Genomic DNA, 19,438 nt, shown 5'->3' on the forward strand with positions numbered 1-19,438 from the left:
GCTATTAAACACAATTTTCTGTGTGCAAGCCTTGGAATTATCTGTCTTTTCCCATAATTGCTTCCAGATAAATTGGCCTATCCAATTATAACATTTTCCATACAATTTGCATGGTAATAGGTATGACTGACACTCAACTCTTCTCTTCTCGCATTCGCCACACATTTCTGGACCACACTTATTTTTTTTAAAGATGGCATTGCTCTCCAATTTGTGAGAGTTTAGCAGCCTTGTTGTTTTAAGCACTGCAGAATAAGAAAAGACGACACACAGACAACATTTGGGAATTCTTAGAAAGGATTTCTTACACAAACATTTGGTTAACAATAGATGGGAAATCTCTGATCTCATTCCCATTGAATACCTATTCAAACATATCCAAAATGAAAATCAGAACATAAGTGAATGGCTTTGCACACTGTATTGAACCTTGAACGCTTCACTGACCACCTACACTATTTCTCAGGGAGGGTAGAATAGGCAGTAATACTCTTAATTTCCTCTTTCTACAGCCAATGTGGGTGTTACTTTAAAGCGGCAATAAGAGGTTGAAGCAATAGCGTCTCCCCGCCCCCATTTCGGTAAAAAGCTGTGGGATGGATCTGGAGAAACGTGACCACTCTCAAATTCATAGAAAGAGCTATGGATGCAACAACTGACCATCCATTACATCAAAATAATAGTTTTAACCATGTTTTTAGGCTACATGGTGTTTATTTACAAACATTGGAGTATAACAAGCTTATATTTTGGGATCTGATGGGGTACGACAGTTGAACTAAGCTCAGGAGGCATTTATAAGTTGTTTTCTTCAAGAATCAATGGGTAAATATCATACATTTATGAGTGGAATGTAGCAACTATGGATTGCCCCTTTATTTCAACATTTTGCTACATCATTTTTTATTTGACTTTAAGTTGGTATGTTTTTCACTATATCCAGTGTAAGAATATTGTTCTTTCTCAAAGCACTCACTAGGGTAAACCTTGTGGTCCTTTACTTGATCAATAATTAAGTAATAACATTGCTCTCTCTCTCTCTCTCTCTCTCTCTCTCTCTCTCTCTCTGTCTCTGTCTCTCTGTCTCTCTCCCAGATGGATCATGACCCACGGAACCCAGCCTACATCGCTACTCAAGGCCCTCTTCCCTCCACGGTGGCTGATTTCTGGCAGGTACAGTCCTCTCTTTCATAAAATCAATATATTCTCCAGACTTAAACAACAAGGGAACAGTGTTATTAGAAGTGTAAGTCAAACTGGAGACAAGTGCTTTTTGTAATCCCACCATGGCCTCCATATATACCACTACACAATCTACTTGCAAATGATAATCAAATATTGCTGCAGATTTTATGTATACAGATATGCCTGGTTGTGTCAAACTATAGGAGAGAAAGGGAGGCTGTCTTGAATTATATTAGATGATTTTATGTAATTGATAAGGTGCATGATGATGGGAGAATTCCGAGGATGGAATTGTTCAGTGCGCATTCCAAATGGCACCCTATTCCATATAGTGCACTACTTTTTTCACCAGGGTGCATAGTGCTCTGGCCAAAAGTAGAGCACTATGTAGGGAATAGGGTGCCATTTAGGATGCACCCTCTGTCACCCGTGTGCTACATGAATTTTGTTACTGAGTGGATGGAATGTCTGGCCCAACATGACAACCAGAGTATGGGCCTCGGCCTGGGCCCCCTCTCTGCCTAATCCATGTTTGGCTCTGAACACACTCTGGGGGGGGGGGGGGGGGTGGAGGCTCTCTCTCCTCTCTTCTCCCTAATCTTCTCCCTCCTGTCTTAGTAAATTATACTTTTGTTAAAGTGCATTTTACATGGGTCACGACACACTCTACATCATTAAACTATATTAGAACTTTGTCAAGTGTGCTAAACTTTGTTCAATGTGCTAAACATTAGCAAATGCTCTTGGTAACTGTGAAATCATGAGCCATGGGTAAGAGAGCCCGCTGGTCATCTGATGAGTGTAACAATAATGTTTTATTAGCTTCATTAACCTGGCTGCTGTCTTTCTATCCTGCCAATGGCTCTCTAGAGCCTACCTACCTTTCTGACCAGCGCCATCTAGACTGTATGTTAGCGAGAAAAATTACACCTAAACAGACACTCCTAGTTTTGGAAGGACACAATAGGGACAATAGTGTATTTATGTGTTAAGGGACAGATACAATTAAAACATTGATACATTGAATCGTCGATATGCTTTAGCTTGCGCTGATTTGCACCATCAGTCCCCCCCCCCCCTACATATGAAGCTGTTAGTTTTTTAACCTAACTGTTTTACTATTGTTAAGGTTTACAAAAATAATTTTTTTGTATTTCACAGCGACAGCTAACAGTGTTTTCCCCAAGTATGGAAAGTAGATTGTACTGTAATTTAGATGCAGATGATTCAATAAGAAGGAATGGATGATAATGAATAATTTTAATCAAGCATTTTTTCCATATTCCTGTTTGTCATGTTTTGTCTTTTTCCACTAATACTAGTAAATGGGCTCATACATAAAAGTTTGAAGTGTATGTTGGAGCGTCTCAATAGAATAGCGTGAGGGTGCATGTCACGAGGCAATTACCGGGTGTTGCCTTGTGACAAAATGGCCGTTCTCTGTCTTTTGTGTGCAGATGGTTTGGGAGAATGGCTGTGTGGTCATTGTCATGCTGACGCCCCTCACTGAGAGTGGAGTCAAACAGTGCTACCACTACTGGCCTGACGAGGGGTCCAACCTCTACCACATCTACGAGGTACCAGGCCTGGTTATCCAATGTCTGATGTTCGCTCAAAATGACAATTTTTTGTTTTTCTAGTCTTATCTATTGTTAATGCTCTAAATCGGAAATATGGTTATAGTTGTTTTGATTTTAAAATTAATGTGTAATTTCAGCATAATTTGGTTGCAAATGTACTCAGTTTTAATTGCATTCAACTGTTTACTTATATACTGTAAAAGCACAGTCAGTAATACCCGTTTTCTAACCTTTCTGTAAGGTGCACAGTGCACGGCATATTTAAAATCAAGTGCACTTATAATTACATGTTTTACTGTGTATTCACGGATAACTTACAATAGAATAAGAATGAGAACTCATTATATTTATATGACTCTGACATAACTTCCTCTATAGGTGAACCTGGTATCGGAGCACATCTGGTGTGATGACTTCTTGGTTCGTAGTTTCTACCTAAAGAACATGCAGACCAACGAGACTCGCACCGTCACACAGTTCCACTTCCTTACCTGGCTCAACCAGAATGTCCCTGAGTCCAGTCGGACACTCCTGGACTTCCGCAGGTAGGACTTCCTAGAGTCAGGGCTCCACAGAGCTGTCCTCATCACTATCTACAGTTGTAAAAATCTGCAAACTTTCAAAAAAAATCCCAGGTTTTCCAGAAATCCTGATCGGAAGATTCCTTGGAAAACATGGATTTCTAGAAAATCTGGGAAAGTTACTAGACTTTTGCAACCCTATTGCTGTCAGATTGATATGGTAACAATAAGGTATTTTGTGGGATTAAACCTTTAGTTCCCTTCTTTTCCTCTTACTTTATGTGCCAGTCTTCAGTCTTCTTAAGATATACTATGACTCAGTAAATCTCTGTATTGCTATCCTTGCTGCTCTCTTAGGCCCACTGAGGAATTTTTCAAAAAACAGGACAAGTCTGAGTACTGTGATGTTATATATTCTGGTGTTATTGTATTTGTGCTGCACACTTATGAGGTTAGATCTTCCGGGAAAGAGCAGGGCAAGAATATGTGGTGAAACACATCATACTGCCATCAAGCCACCAACTGTGGTCAGTGTAGGCATTTTTTTTTTTCATGGCGTGATGGAATGGTGAGGAGAAATACTAGGATTAAAAATGTGTTCTCGCTCAATTTCTTATCACATGCTATTGCAGTAACACTTGAATCTGAATCTTAGGTTGTGGTTTCGACAGCAATTATCACACTTGAGGGTTCGAGATCATAAACTGCGAGCTAATTCCTCTCTCTGTATGCCGGCATGTATTTAATGAACAAGTCTTACTTCTGATCGTGCAGCACTTTCTTTTATTTCTCAGTTTCATAGCTACCTACCTGTTTTGGTTTGTTTTCTTCCTTGTGTTATTTTGCCAGCTAATTAGCGGTTGCCAGTGTCATTTTTGTGATGTTGCAGCTAGTAATATGAGCCCAGTTGCATAGTCACAAAAGTGATCATTGGAAACTGTGACTCTGCAACCAGGGGCCTTGCGGAACCCCCCTGCTCCTCCTCTCTCTCCTCAGCCTCTCTTCCTCTCTCTAATGACCTCTCACCTTTTGCTTGCTCATGATTTGCTTGACTTCCTCTGAATGATACTCTATACATTTAACTTATTTAAGGATCACCTCCCTCCTTTGAATTCCCCCACTTCCCCCCAACCAACCCCCCATTGGTGATCTGCTGTTGTTCCTATGGTAATTTGGTTCATGGTGGGTTTGGTACTTCTGAATTGTGAATTGGTTTTTCGGTTTGTTGCGTAACATTTTCTGTAAATTTACTTTTGATCGATGAAGGAATACTATTCATTTAAATCCAGTTTCTTAAAGAGATAATCATTGGGGAATATAGTGAGAGCTTGAAATAAATCCCTAGGCATAAGTATTCAGTGTCCTGCCCCACATACAGTAAATGTATACAGTTGAAGTCGAAAGTTTACATACACTTAAGTTAGAGTCATTAAAACTCGTTTTTTCAACCACTCCACAAATTTCTTGTTAACAAACTATAGTTTTGGCAAGTCGGTTAGGACATCTACTTTGTGCTTTACCCGAGTAATTTTTCCAACAATTGTTTGCAGACAGATTATTTCACTTATAATTCACTGTATCACAATTCCAGTGGGTCAGAAGTTTACATACACTATGTTGACTGTGCCTTTAAACAGCTTGGAAAATTCCAGGAAATGCTTTTAGAAGCTTCTGATAGGCTACTTGACATAATTTGAGTCAATTGGAGGTGTACCTGTGGGTGTATTTCAATGCCTACCTTCAAACTCAGTGCCTCTTTGCTTGACATCATGGGAAAATCAAAAGAAATCAGCCAAGACCTCAGAAAAAAAATTGTAGACCTCCACAAGTCTGGTTCATCCTTGGGAGCAATTTCCAAATGCCTGAAGGTACCACGTTCATCTGTACAAACAATAGTACGCAAGTATAAACATCATGGGACCACGCAACCTCTCAGGAAGGCGACGCGTTCTGTCTCCTAGATATGAACGTACTTTGGTGCGAAAAGTACAAATCAATCCCAGAACAACAGCAAAGGACCTTGTGAAGATGCTGGAGGAAGCAGGTACAAAAGTATCTATATCCACAGTAAAACGAGTCCCATATCGGCATAACCTGAAAGGCAAGGAAGAAGCCACTGCTCCAAAACCGCCATAAAAAAGCCAGACTACGGTTTGCAACTGCACACGGGGACAAAGATCATACTTTTTGGTGAAATGTCCTCTGATGAAACAAAAATAGAACTGTTTGGCCATAAAGACCATTGTTATGTTTGAAGGAAAAAGGGGGAGGCGAGCCGAAGAACACCATTCCAACCGTGAAGCAAAGGGGTGGCAGCATAATTTTGTGGGGGTGCAGAGGGACTGGTGCACTTCACAAAATAGATGGCATCATGAGAGTAGAAAATGTGGATATATTGAAGCAACATCTCAAGACATCAGTTAAAGCTTGATTGCAAATGGGTCTTCCAAATGGACAATAACCCCAAGTATACTTCCAAAGGTGTGGCAAAATGGCCTAAGGACAACAAAGTCAAGGTATTGGAGTGGCCATCACAAAGCCCTGAGATTTATGGGCAGAACTGAAGTGTGTGCAAGCAAGGAGGCCTACAAACCTGACTCAGTTACACCAGCTCTATCAGGAGGAATGGGCCAAAATTCACCCAACTTATTGTGGGAAGCTTGTGGAAGGCTAAACGTTTGACCTAAGTTAAACAATTTAAACGCAATGCTACCAAATACTAATTGAGTTTATGTAAACGTCTGACCCACTGGGGAATGTGATGAAAGAAATAAAAGCTGAAAGAAATCATTCTCTACTATTATTCTGACATTTCAGATTCTTAAAATAAAGTGGTGATCCTAACTGACCTAAGGCAGGACTAGGATTAAATGTCAGGAATTGTGAAAAACTGAGTTTAAATTTATTTTCGGCTAAGGTGTATGTAAACTTCCGATTTCAACTGTAAGTACTGTTGTAGGGTTGAATATTTTCCTGGTATTTTACAAATGTTACAACCTGAAAGTAAATCACTTTTCTCTCAGGTAAATCGGTATTTCCCGCCAAAACGGGAAGTGTCATTCAAAAGAATTATAGAGCATATAAATATGTCTGGATTTGATTAGAGCTTTGATCAGGATGAAAAAATTTAACCCTGATGCTACCTGAGCCTGATGAGTCATGTATTAAATACAATTTTTATGATCCCTACATAAATGACATTTAATGAGCCCAAGCCTAAAAAAGTCCAAATGATTGTGCTATTGTCCAATACATATAACCTATGATATAGGCTACTGCACATCACGCACAACAGAAAAACATAACAGCCCATAGATGTAGCTAGCTACAGTATATGAGCTCTTGGGTAAATAAATTAAACTAGCTCCAGTAGGCTAATCATTTTGAGTGTGAACTGTATTACCCAACTGTATTGTATTATACTGTATTGTATGGGCTGGAATTACGCACATCATTCAAGCCATGATAAAGCAGAAGAGAGCATGCAAATGTGGTGCAGCAAATGCGGTCTACAAAGTTACAAGTATAAGCTAGTGAATTTGATTTTAATTTTGAAATATAATAGAGCCTATTTGTATAATTAGTAGACTGACGCATATATACCTTTCATAATATTTCCCCATAATGTTATTAGCCTACCTCCTCTTTCTCTCTCTATTGTTGCTTCATTCCTTCCTCTCTTTCAACAGTTAAATGAAACAAGTTTTGTTGTCCTTTACTTCATCATTCTAATGACATGCTTGAATGATATAGGACTTGAATTAGATGCAGAAGGCTTTCACTTCTCTTCATGAAGATTGAATGATTATCGGTCTGAATAAATAACTTCTATAGCCGACCACCATACCTCATTCCCTCTTCTTTCAAATTACCTGTGAGTTCTATTGGCTGCTGTATTTAACATTCAGCAAAAAAGAGCTTGCGTGTCTCTCGAATAGTCTATTGGTATAAGAAATTCCCAAAAGATTATGTCCAGCAAGCTATTCTAGTCTAGCTTTTCCTGCATGGGACTCCAAGAGCTAAGTAGCGTTTTTTTTTAAGGAGAGGCCATTGAAACACAGGTGCTTGCGTATTGCGGCAAGAGACAGAGGCTATAAGTTAAAAGCTTATGGTGCATAACCCATCATTCATTAACTAAATATGAGGCTAAATATAAGGCTAATACTGCATTGAATGTATTACCTGAAAGAGGGAGGCTAGGACATCTATATATAAGGCTATATATCAATCTAGAACAGGATTAAACATTTTGGATGCAATTTGAATGGAGTTGATCGAGAGGGAGAGAGAAAGACTGCGAGAGAGTGCTCGCGCGTGCAGTGATTTAAAGCAAGATATTCTAGTGACAGGCTGTTTTAAAACTCTGGAGCTGCAATTAAAAAACAAGATGACCCCAGAAAGCCAGATGGAGATGGGTAAATTAGACGTTCAGTCTTTATATTACTGTAGCATAGGCTATGCTGCAGCAAATGTAGGCCTACCTGTCACAAGAAAAACAGTTACCATGATGAGGAAATAGGTCTACATGCATTGTGAAGTGTGCTCCATACTGAGATGGGCTGTCTGTCCCCACCCTGAGCGTTGATTCATCATGTAGAGGCCGTAGAGAAGCCAGATTTAGACAGTGCATATAATTTAACAGTTCCATTTCATGCCATGTTCATATAAATCATTTATTATAATTTACCGGTTTCTTGCAGTTATTTATCCTTGGAAACGGGAGTGGTTTTGGGAAGTAAATTCCGGGTAAAGCTTGGTTACTGGGATTTCAACCCTATACATTCAACCTTACACTGTAGTATACATACAGATGGAAGTTGAATTCTTATTTAGTTCTAGAAGTTTCAGTAGATAATTAGCCTACTGCATGTACTTTTATGGGAGTGAGTGACCCCTAACCTCCACCACCCCTTCCCCTTTAAAATTTTAGTTCTTGCGTTCCATGATGAAAACATCTGGTCCAACATAATTCACCCCCACAACAACAGCCAATTAACAATGTGAGGGCCGCTGTACGGTGCTGTTGGCAGGAGTGTGTCTTGCCACTGTGTAATGTCTTTAATTGTACAAGGTTAATGCATGGCGGTCAAGGGGCTGCATCTCAACATGGCACCCTGGTCAAAAGTATAGCACTAATGTGTCATTTGGGATGCAGATACCCAGCAGCCACCACACCTCATTACCACAATCCAATATATCACCACTGCAATGGCATATCTTCATTAAGTCAGTCTTCATTAATTATGGTTGTGAAATATGGATTTATTTATATTTTTTATAGATTGAGAAGGGATGTATCTTTTCAAAGTCCACAGTATCATTAGAATATTTAACCTTGATGTATACTTGTTCTAGTCTTCAGGGCCTTATTATTATGAGAAGTGTTGACCAATTAAAACCGATCATAATGGGAATAAAATCGGTTCAATCACTGGGTGTACTCATTTGATCTCATTTTGATGTTGTGATTTGACATACGGTTTATGATGCTTTATGTCTGTCTGTTCTGTTGCAGAAAGGTTAACAAGTGCTACCGAGGAAGGTCTTGTCCTATAATAGTCCACTGCAGGCAAGTATAAACAGTATTGTACCTCAGTAGAGGAAGTAAATGATGTAATCACAGAATGCCATGTGTCTAAGGTGGGTCTTACATCTAAGATAATCCATCCACCTGACAGGTGTGGCATATCAGGAAGCTGTTTAAACGGCATGATCAATACACAGGTGCACCTTGTGCGGGGGACAATAAAAGGCCACTCTAATATGTGCAGTTTTGTAACGCAACACAATGCCACAGATGTCTCAAGTTTTGAGAGAGCATGCAATTGGAATGCTGACTGCAGGAATGTCCACCAGAGCTGTTGCCAGAGAATTTAATGTTCATTTCTCTATAAGCCACTTCCAATGTCAATTTAGATCATTTGGCAGTACGTCCAACCGGCCTCAAACCGAAGACTACGTGTAACCACGCCAGCCCAGGACCTCCACATCCAGCTTCTTCACCTGCGGGATCGTCAAGGACCAGCCACCTGGACAGCTGATGAAACTGTGGGTTTGCACAACTGAAGAATTTCTGCATAAACTGTCAGGAACCGTCTCAGGGAAGAACATCTGCGTGCTCGTCGTCCTCACCAGGGTCTTGACCTGACAGCAGTTCGGCGTATTAACCGACTTCAGTGGGGAAATGCTCACCTTCATTGGCCACTGGCACGCTGGAGAAATGTGCTCTTCACGGATGAATCCTGGTTTTAACTGTAACGGGCACATGGCAGACAGCCTGTATGGCGTTGTGTGGGTGAGCAGATTGCTGATGTCAATGTTGTGAACAGTGTGCCCCATGGTGGTGGTAGGGTTGTGGTATGAGCAGGCATAAGCTACAAACAACAAATACAATTGCATTTTATCATTGGCAATTTGAATGATGAGATACCGTGACAAGATCCTGAGGCCCATTGTCGTGTCATTTATCCACCTCCATCACCTCATGTTTCAGCGTGATAATACACGGCCCCATGTCGCAAGGATCAGTACACAATTCCAGGAAGCTGAAAATATCCCAGTTCTTCCATGGCCTGCATACTCAACAGACATGTCACCCATTGAGCATGTTTGGGATGCTCTGGATTGACGAGTACAACAGCGTGTTCCAGTTCCCGCTAATATCCAGCAACTTTGCACAGCCATTGACAACATTCTACAGGCCACAATCAACAGCCTGATCAACTCTATGCAAAGGAGATGTGTTGCGCTGCATGAGGCAATGGTAGTCACACCAGATACGGACTAGTTTTCTGATCCACGCCCTTCCTTTTTTAAAGGTATCTGTGAACAGTCATGTGAAATCCATAGATTAGGGCCTAAATAATACGAGTTAACTGATTTCCTTATATGAACTGTAACTCAGTAAAATGTTTGATATTGTTGTATGTTGAGTTTATATTTTTGTTCAGTGTAGTTTAAAGCTTTTGTTTTCAATTTTCATATAACCAATAGCACAAGCAACAACATTAGCAGAGCTATAGCCTAGTAGACTATACAGAGGCACCTTGCAGATAAATCACAGGTCTCTATCTCAGCTCAGATCAGTTTAGCTCAGCTCTGAGTGGCTAGCCAGTCGAGGCCAGGCCGGCAAACAAACATCTTAAAATGTGTTTTCTGTGGCCCAGGGCTTTGTCCTCAGCCTTATCTTTGATCAGTTCATAATGACCCATGCTAGGCGTTGCTAGGTATCGATACATACTGCAAACTGCAGACCTCAGATCCCAGACATAGATAGCAGTATTGCCCCGGAGTCCCTGTCTACGTTCCAAATGGCACCCTAGTCCATTCATAGTGGTACTACCAGGCCCTAGTCAAAAGTTCTGCACTATAAAGGGATAAGGGGGCATTTGAGAAGCACATCCTGTAGCGGGATTGTGCCCAATTATCTCTGCCTCGTTTGTTCAGATACACGACGGTGTGTTTACTGTGTGTGTATCTACACGTCTTGTGCTTTTTTAAGGGGATTTGGTGTCTTTTCTTTTTCTTTTACAGCACCAACACCAGATTTAGAAATGAAAAGACATAGATTAAAATAGTATTGCATCTTTATTCATCAAACTAAATGTTCAGTTTACCCCTTATTTTTTCTACATGTACGGAGTGTTTTTGTTAGTTTTTCACCAGCAATTTTAATCAAATAAATGTACTCTTCTTTGCATCATATTGCAGCTTTGCCACTTTTGAGAATGGTTTACTATTCCTGTTATTAAATTTAAACCCCAGAACAACCTTTTTATACAAAAATCATCATGGTTTGATGTCGTTCAGCCTCTCAAAATAGCGCTAGTAATTTTATATGCTTGGAATATTAAACCCTCCTCTATGTTGTCACTTGTTAAAAACAGCTCTCATTTTTATAAGCTGATACAATATCAAACAACAAAAAATTGCATTCAAAATTAACAATTCAGTTAGGGCTATAAGTAAAAAATTGTATTGACCAAAACGATAACACATTGAAATAGTCTTGTGTCTTTTAAGTCATGCCAATGACACCCCATCTCTCTCTCTTCTCTGTCTCTCCTTCTCTCTCTCTCTTGCAGCAACGGCGCCGGGAGGAGTGGAACATACATTCTGATTGACATGGTTCTCAATAAGATGGCTAAAGGTGGGAGTCAGACAGCTTTTCTTTTCTCCTTACGCATGTTAAGCAGCATCGCCATGTCAACGTTAAAGCCGTACTTTTTCAGCTGTCGGACTTTAAAAGCATTAGAGGGTGACTGGCTGCAGCTTCCCTGAATTAATGATCGATGGGAGAGAAAAAAATATGGTGTTCCTTTTCACATTGATGATTTCAGATGTAAATGTCGTTTAAGAATTCCTATTCTGGTAATTTATGTCAAGCAAATTGTAAATTTGTTCATGCAGATAAATTCATCCTGTTTATTGGAATTTAATGCCATTTCTTTTCAGCAAACAGTATACCTAATTGTGTTCATGTAGTCTCACATGCACATTTGTTGAAATGTGTTCTTCCATTCAAATTGAAAGCACCTTACACCAATTGCTTCAGCATGGCATTCACACACACGCACGCATTTGTTCTTGACCTATTCTCCCCTTGGTTTGTTGTGTGTGTGTGTGTGTGTGTGTGTGTGTGTGTGTGTGTGTGTGTGTGTGTGTGTGTGTGTGTGTGTGTGTGTGTGTGTGTGTGTGTGTGTGTGTGTGTGTGTGTGTGTGTGTGTGTGTGTGTGTGTGTGTGTGTTCACCCATGCATTTACATTTGTGTGTATTAGGCATGTCAATCTCCTGACCGGTGCTGTGGCCCTGGCCTTAATGAAAGATCAAAGGCCAAAGCAGGCATCTTAGGCCTGCTGAGAGAGGCTTTTCCCAGGCTGTCACACTGTGAGGCAGCCCAAAGGCTTTTTTCTCTGTGCCGGGGAGGAATCTGGGCCCGGCCAGTTAGGGTTAGGGTCCTCTTTGTCTGTCTCCTGAGAAGCAGGAGGCCCAGGTTCCCTCAGCCTGATCAAAGACCTGTATGCCCTTGGACACAAAATCACTCTCCTCTCTTTTTTTTACCCTCTTTACCTTTCTCCCAAGGAATGAATTGTAAATTTGGAGGCTGAGAATTATGCCTTTTTTTCTTCTTTTTTTTTACTTACTACCAAAGCCTCTTCTTTTTTTCTCCTGCTGTAGTGTTCGCTCTAACTTAAGAATCGGCAGCACAAGTGCAGGAGCTTTCAGCCCGGGGTCCAGCTGCTAGCCACGGCTCTGTCTCTTTCAGCCCGGGGTCCAGCTGCTAGCCACGGCTCTGTCTCTTTCACAGCTCCCATAAGGACTTGGGGCTTTCTCTTGTTTCTTCTCAGAACTCCCCTCCTTGAAGGGAATCTTGCGAGGGAAACTCAAATGAGCCATTTATACTGTTCCTCCACAGTCTGGTTTATTACAACCAGCACAATAGCCTGGCTGTTGAGTCCTAGAAAATGAGGAACTTATCAGTGTGGTGCTCGTAGAACTGTGCAAGCGCCATTCTTGGGTGGGAGGAATAGACTTGAGTTACTCTATTGTAACTGTAGAGTAAAAACTGTCATTGAAAGAGAATGGCTTGAATAAGCTATTCTTGCTTATTCATTTTTTGATTTGTAAAACAAAAAAGTTTGCTCTTTTGATACACGGGAAAGATTTTCTGAGGAAAGTGTGGGAGTGGTTGATGTAGTTAGCTACAGAAAACAAATCAAATCCTTTTTCTTTTTCCATTTTCCTCACTACTCCTCATGAATGTAATTTTGTTGTGTTTGTCTCCCTCGTTCTGTTACTTATTTATTTTCTCCAAAGGTTTCACAGTAGGCCTTCAGCGCCAGACATGCAATCATGTAGTCTGCCCCCAACTCAAGGGCCTCAGATAGCCGTCTTCTTTGTGATCACAGCCGTGTTTGGTCGACAGAGGAGCATAGAGCAGTGCCAACTGGGCATTGGGTCTGAGGGCAGGGCCAGCTGCCAGGCTGACTGGGCACTGGTGCTGCAGGGACAGGGAAGAGAGGGTTCTCCACTCTGCTTGCCCAGTATCCAACACATCTAGCTATTCACCTGGGTGGTAGCTTGCCAAGTAGGCAGGCAGAAATACAGACAGGCAAATAGGCAGGCAGGCAGACAGACACTCACCATCCCTCGCTGCTTGAGACTACGACAGCCTATGGGGCACCTTGGTTAGCTCACACAGCAACAGGGGGGACAAGGCTTTGGTCAAAACAAATTTGAAGTGTTTATTTTATTTTAGAGGTAAAATCCCTCTGATTCCTGTATCTTACATTTTGTGGTTTTACAAATTCCTTTGCAAACATTCTCTTTCCCCACCCTCTCATTTTCATCTAGGCAACTAAAACAATCGGAGCCTTGTTTGTAGCATCTGTGTGGATATGGGATGAATGCAATCATTTTCAATCGCTGTATGGCAGAGGTTCCAAAGGGAGCGAGTAAAAGGAGATTGACAGACGCTGCCTGGATTATCTCCTGGCTTTGAACTCTGTCCAATTTGTTGTTGGTGTTGTGTTGCAGGTGCTAAAGAGATTGATATTGCTGCCACCCTAGAGCACTTGAGGGATCAGCGGCCGGCTATGGTCCAGACAAAGGTAATGTCCTCACCTCGGCTGGGAACTCTAATGGACTGTGATTTCTGAAAGGAGATGGAGGGAGGGTATAAAATGGGCTAGTTAGTTAGCGGTGCGCACTAGTAGCGGTCACATTTTCAAAGCCTTTGCTTTAGTGCAGTGCTAGGTTTGTAGTAGGTGCATGGTGGTTCCCAAATAATTTTACAGAGAGAGAGAAAACTGGCAGGCTCAGTTAGTTGTCTTGCGATAGGTAACACAGGTCCACTCTGTGTCCTCAAGAAATGTGGAGCTGTTTCATAAAGCAGAGCTCTCTCTCCAGAGTATCAGCTCAAATGAGACCCAAGTTATTCCTCAACACTAAACACAAAGAATTAACAATATGTGTTCTGGTCAGACAATCGACAGCCAGTTTGGAAACATCAATCATAGTGTGGATTCCCTGAGAATTATTAGATTGGTCCAGCAGTCACATCGATCCATTCTTCATTAAACCATGTATCCTCAATGAGTGACTCATCTTTTCACTATTATTGGTGATGAGAAAATGTTTTATTAGTATAAGTCTTGTTTTCTTCAATAACGTATAAGCCTATTGTATATAGTTTGATTTCATTAGTTAAGGGTTCTACATACATTGTAAATGTTTGTCATTTGTTTCGTTAGTAAGCGCTACAGTTGAACTCCCCCTAGTGCTTGCTTATTGAATAACTTCTGTATCAAGTGACCAATCGCAGTGAAGTCATTGTTTTCTAGACTTCTTTCACATGATTCTCTATAGCTCTATAGCTGCTTTGTAAGTCTGATCTGTGTCTATTTCTGTATTGCAATTCATCTGGAAAGAACATGGCATTAACTCTACAATGACTCTCTCCCCTCACTCTCTCCCCCTCCCCCACTCTCTCGCTCTCCCCTTTCCTCTCTCTCTCCCCCTCCCCCACTCTCTCGCTCTCCCCTTTCCTCTCTCTCTCTCCCCCTCCCCCACTCTCACCCCCTCCCCCACTCACTCTCTCTCCCCAACTCTCTCTCCCCTTTCCTCTCTCTCTCTCTCCCTCTCCCCCACTCTCTCGCTCTCCCCTTTCCTCTCTCTCTCTCCCCCTCCCCCACTCTCTCCCCCTCCCCCACTCTCTCTCTCTCCCCACTCTCTCGCTCTCCCCTTTCCTCTCTCTCTCTCCCTCTCCCCCACTCTCTCGCTCTCCCCTTTCCTCTCTCTCTCTCTCTCTCTCTCCCCCACTCTCTCACTCTCCCCTTTCCTCTCTCTCTCTCTCCCTCTCCTCCCTCTCTTACTCCACCTCAGGAGCAGTTTGAGTTTGCATTGACAGCTGTTGCGGAGGAGGTGAACGCCATACTCAAAGCTCTTCCACAGTGAGAGGTTTACCCACTACCAAGCCTCAGCAGACCTCCCCAGGGACCTCCCTCCTGTTCTCCTTCTCTCGCCCACGCCTTCTGTCCCCCACTCCTTCTCTCCGCCTCTCTGTCTTTGTGGATGTTGTGCGAGAGAGCATGACCTGATCTTAGTCGTGTATAAATAAATCAAAATCTATTGTGAACCTATGGAGCTTGTTTCCAAACAGGCAATTTAGTGCATCAAGACTTTTACTGATTGAAAAACATGTTTATCTGTTAAATTACTAGAATATATCAATGACAGAAATATTGTTTTTGTGTGTGTGTAAATGATTATGTTGGTCACAACATCTGTATCATATGGCATATTTCAGTTGAATATTTGTTTTTCCTTTGATCCTAGTATGCGGTGTACTAAATCATACCATGTAATGCATATTAAAAGGAAAACTGCTTAATTAGGTCAAGTGAACACTGATAACAATGATGCTGATGTTAATTCTAGTTACCATAATGATAATTACACCAAGCAATATGTGTTTCTTCAGCTTGTCCAGACCTGGACAAATAATTGTATGTTGTGGACAACGATTGTGAGTAAACTTAACTAATGTCAGTAAACTAAACTAGCTAATGCCTGCCTCAAGTAAAGCAGTTCTATGAATTGGTGTGCTGTATGTACAATGAAAACGATATTGTCATTTTGTAAATAAAGCAGTTCATCTAATCTAGGGTCTGGATTCAATCCGTATCGCCAAAGTATCACAGAAGATCTGGGTTAAAATGTGAATGTCATTTCTAATTTAGTCGACATATCCAGCGTTTACCGTGAATGCAGTTTTACCGTGAATGCAGTTTTACCGTGAATGCAGTTTTTACCGTGAATGCAGTTTTACCGTGAATGCAGCCTCCACAACCGTGGGAACATTGCCTTTAATTTTCAATCATGCTATAAAGTGGATCATCAGTGCTACGGATTGAATAAAGCCCTAGATGTACATGTAGCATCAATGGCTTAAGTGTGAATATAAGCTGCCACTGGATGTCCCTGTGTCTTATTAACAACTGAGTCCATATCTGCGTTCCAAATGGCAACCCTTTCCTTATATACAATAGATAACTTCTTTTGACCAGAGCTCTGGTCAAAACAAGTGCACTATGTAGGGAATAGGTTGCCATTTTGGATGCTGACCAGGCAGGTTTGTCTGCACTACAGGAGTACTGTCAGCTAAATAATAATAATTAATAATAATATATGCCATTTAGCAGACGCTTTTATCCTGTACAGTCACGCGGGCCTACAGCTCTACCCCAACACTGTCTGCTTTGACTAGACTCATGCCATTAGATCACAAATCTTGGGTCAAGCTTTCATGTTTGTCCATTGGATTCTGTTTTTTGTACACCCAATATTTTCTGAATTGCAGATGATATGACCTGTTTTTTAGCATACACTCGCACATGACTATTTGAAACTATTATTCCCCAAATATATCTCCTTCAGCCTCAAAATATATCATGTCACCATGAAGAAAGCCAAGGATATGATTTACTATTTACTTTGACAAGCCAAGGATATATAATCATGCCATTTGAGACATTACTTTCTGAAGAATAGTAGTGCAAGTACAGAGGGGAAGATAGTGGATTGTTATATTACATATTGGCAGAAACTTATTTTACCTATCACAGCTGTGCTTCCAAAATGGCACCTGATTCCCTTTCTATTACACTTCTTTTCCTTTGGCCCTGGTCAAAAGTAGTGCACTATAAAGGGAATATGGTGCCATTTGGAAGACATTCAGAGTTAAAGCGGGCCATGTTATGTGCCCCATACTGTAACCACTGCAAAAAGCTTTCAACTAATTCATTGCAAGAGATGGCTGGTTTGACCACTGATCTATATATATATGATTATTAAAAAAACAACAGAAAATATTTTGTTCTATCAGTGAAGATAAACTATTGTGAATAAAGTCCCATTATTGATGGCGTGTTGTATTGCAACCTTGTACTCCAAGATGTTGTTCTTCTTTCCACCACTATCTGCTGAGCAGTACGTATTTATGTTTTGCATTGTCTGATTAGGCAAGGAACCTCTATAAAGACCTGATCCTATTTCCCAATACCTCTAAAATGGTCTCAAAGAAACCTTAGTTTCTTTCTAAAATTCTAAGTTTCCTTCTGGTTCAAAGGTTCTTTCTTCTTAGCCAGAGTGTCTGAATGGCTGGGTGCTATTCTGATCTCCAATCTGCATGGTGATTCACATGGCTTGGCAGCTTCATGCTACTTCAGAGTGTAGATTATGCTATCAACACTTCCTACCAACCACACAGTAACAGGATGCAACACTGACTGTCTCCTGTCTCATAACCACACTCTCGCATGCACACACACACACACAGTATGAAGAAAAATAAGTCACCATGAGAAATATCACAGGGATATTTTAAAACATATAAATAAAGAACAAGCTTCATAGACAGAAATGATTCTGCTTTACATAGTAGAAAGTTAATTTAAAGAGGTCGACAGGTGGCATGGTGAGATTGCAAACTAAATCTTCCCTTATGCCTCATCTTTGAGGGCCTACTGTAGTCTTTCAAGACATCCATGTGTTGTTTTATGCTTTCTAAGTCAACATCTCAGCCAGATACAATACGGTATGTACCTAGCTCAGGGATAGACTTTTCTCTCAATCATTAAGCTCTTGTTTTGCCAGGATAAGCACACTAAATAAACAGTAGAAAACTTTGAGTCCTAACCTTGCTCCTTCGGTCCCTCTAAGAAGTGACACCTAGCTAATAAAAATGACTGTGGTGTATTGTATTGCAACTTGTACTCCCAGATGTTGTTCTTCTTTCCACCACTATCTGCTTGTGCTGTAACTATCACCACCAAAATAAAGTTATTATATTATATTCTTCTACCCTACAAATAAGGAGCCTTTTCAGGACCATGGTCAACTCTCTTCCAAACCTGTTTACAGAAACAACACTAAGATTTGTCATTTGACAGCTAGCTACAGGTGCTGGTGGTTGACCCTGAAAACAGCCACTCCCCCTTTTTAGGATGTCATGGCAATATATATATACAGCTTCCGCCAATTTATATATTGTGAATACTTGAAATAGAGCCTTGTTCAATGTCAACCTGTTTTCATCCTTATCTGCTCATGTGAATGATGTGAGATTCCACACAGCGACCATGGTCTCGTTTTCTATAGTGTAATGCAAAATGATCAACAGTTGTAGTTTGCTATTGGTCTGAAAGCCACAGTTAGGTTACAGCTTCAAGTCCATTATATGGTTGCCTGTGTTATGTTTTGGGTTTTGAGTCCAGGCTCTGAATGAGGCTGGCTGCAGTGATGTAGGCTACAGATGTAGAACACACGGCTGATGGATCTTCAGAGAGGTCAGTTGAATGAAACCGCCGTGGAATACTTGAACGACTGTTGCTCCAACAGGCTTCCAACATCTCGAGGAATGAACAGGGGAAAGTCTGAGTCCCAAATGTCACCCTATCCCGTGGATTACTTTTCAAATGTAGTGCACTATATAGGGATAGGTCCCATTTGGGACAAAACGACTCAGCCTCACTTCAATCACGATGAAAATCTTTTCTCATTACATCCAATCCAATTTGATTATTAATAGGCGTCGATGTGACCATGGCATTTCACTCTGTTTCATCTCGTCCCCCGTGCGTCCGTACTGGACACTTCTGGCATTCAGTTGATAATTTTCATTGGTGTCATACGTGTGGTGACCCCAATATCGCATGGTGTCACTTATCATTAGGCCGTTTAACTATTTGCATACAAAAATTGCTTTCCTTCTGCATGGCATGAAAAGACTGCTTTGCATAATTACAAATGATACAGTGATCTCAGACAAACTGTGTACTGGGGAATCATAATGAAAAATATTACTATAATAGAAAAGAAAAGCTATACTACAAGACATGAGGAGAGGTCATGGAGAAATTCCTCTTGTTATTTAGGTCTATAAGTAAGCGTACCTCACACGCTGCTGGTAATCAGCTTGTTATTGCCCATTAGAATGAGTGGAATCATGTCAGAACATTGACCTCCATGCATGTTCTTTTCCTTGAGTTATTTTAATAGAATCTTAAAGGGCTCTTTGATCCTTTCTTTGGCTAAAAGCAAAAGGTCAAGTTGGAGCCGAGGATGGTTAACTTTTCTATTGTTGAAAGTATT

At 41.0% G+C, this 19,438-nt stretch overlaps 1 protein-coding gene across 2 annotated transcripts in view; it reads left to right on the forward strand.

Moving 5' to 3' along the window:
- LOC135558658 (receptor-type tyrosine-protein phosphatase N2-like) overlaps positions 1-17,233 on the forward strand; it is a 145,617-nt gene extending 128,384 nt beyond the window's left edge. For both annotated transcript variants that reach the window (XM_064992657.1, XM_064992658.1), the window contains 7 exons: positions 1,096-1,173; positions 2,643-2,762; positions 3,144-3,310; positions 8,802-8,855; positions 11,371-11,435; positions 13,823-13,896; positions 15,170-17,233. In XM_064992657.1, coding sequence (XP_064848729.1) covers positions 1,096-1,173; positions 2,643-2,762; positions 3,144-3,310; positions 8,802-8,855; positions 11,371-11,435; positions 13,823-13,896; positions 15,170-15,241 — 630 coding nt within the window. In that variant the 3' untranslated portion in view covers positions 15,242-17,233. The remainder of the gene's footprint in view (positions 1-1,095; positions 1,174-2,642; positions 2,763-3,143; positions 3,311-8,801; positions 8,856-11,370; positions 11,436-13,822; positions 13,897-15,169) is intronic.
- The last annotated feature ends 2,205 nt before the right edge of the window (positions 17,234-19,438 follow it).

Source organism: Oncorhynchus masou, chromosome 17 (assembly GCF_036934945.1).
Source record: "Oncorhynchus masou masou isolate Uvic2021 chromosome 17, UVic_Omas_1.1, whole genome shotgun sequence".
NCBI lineage: Eukaryota > Metazoa > Chordata > Actinopteri > Salmoniformes > Salmonidae > Oncorhynchus > Oncorhynchus masou.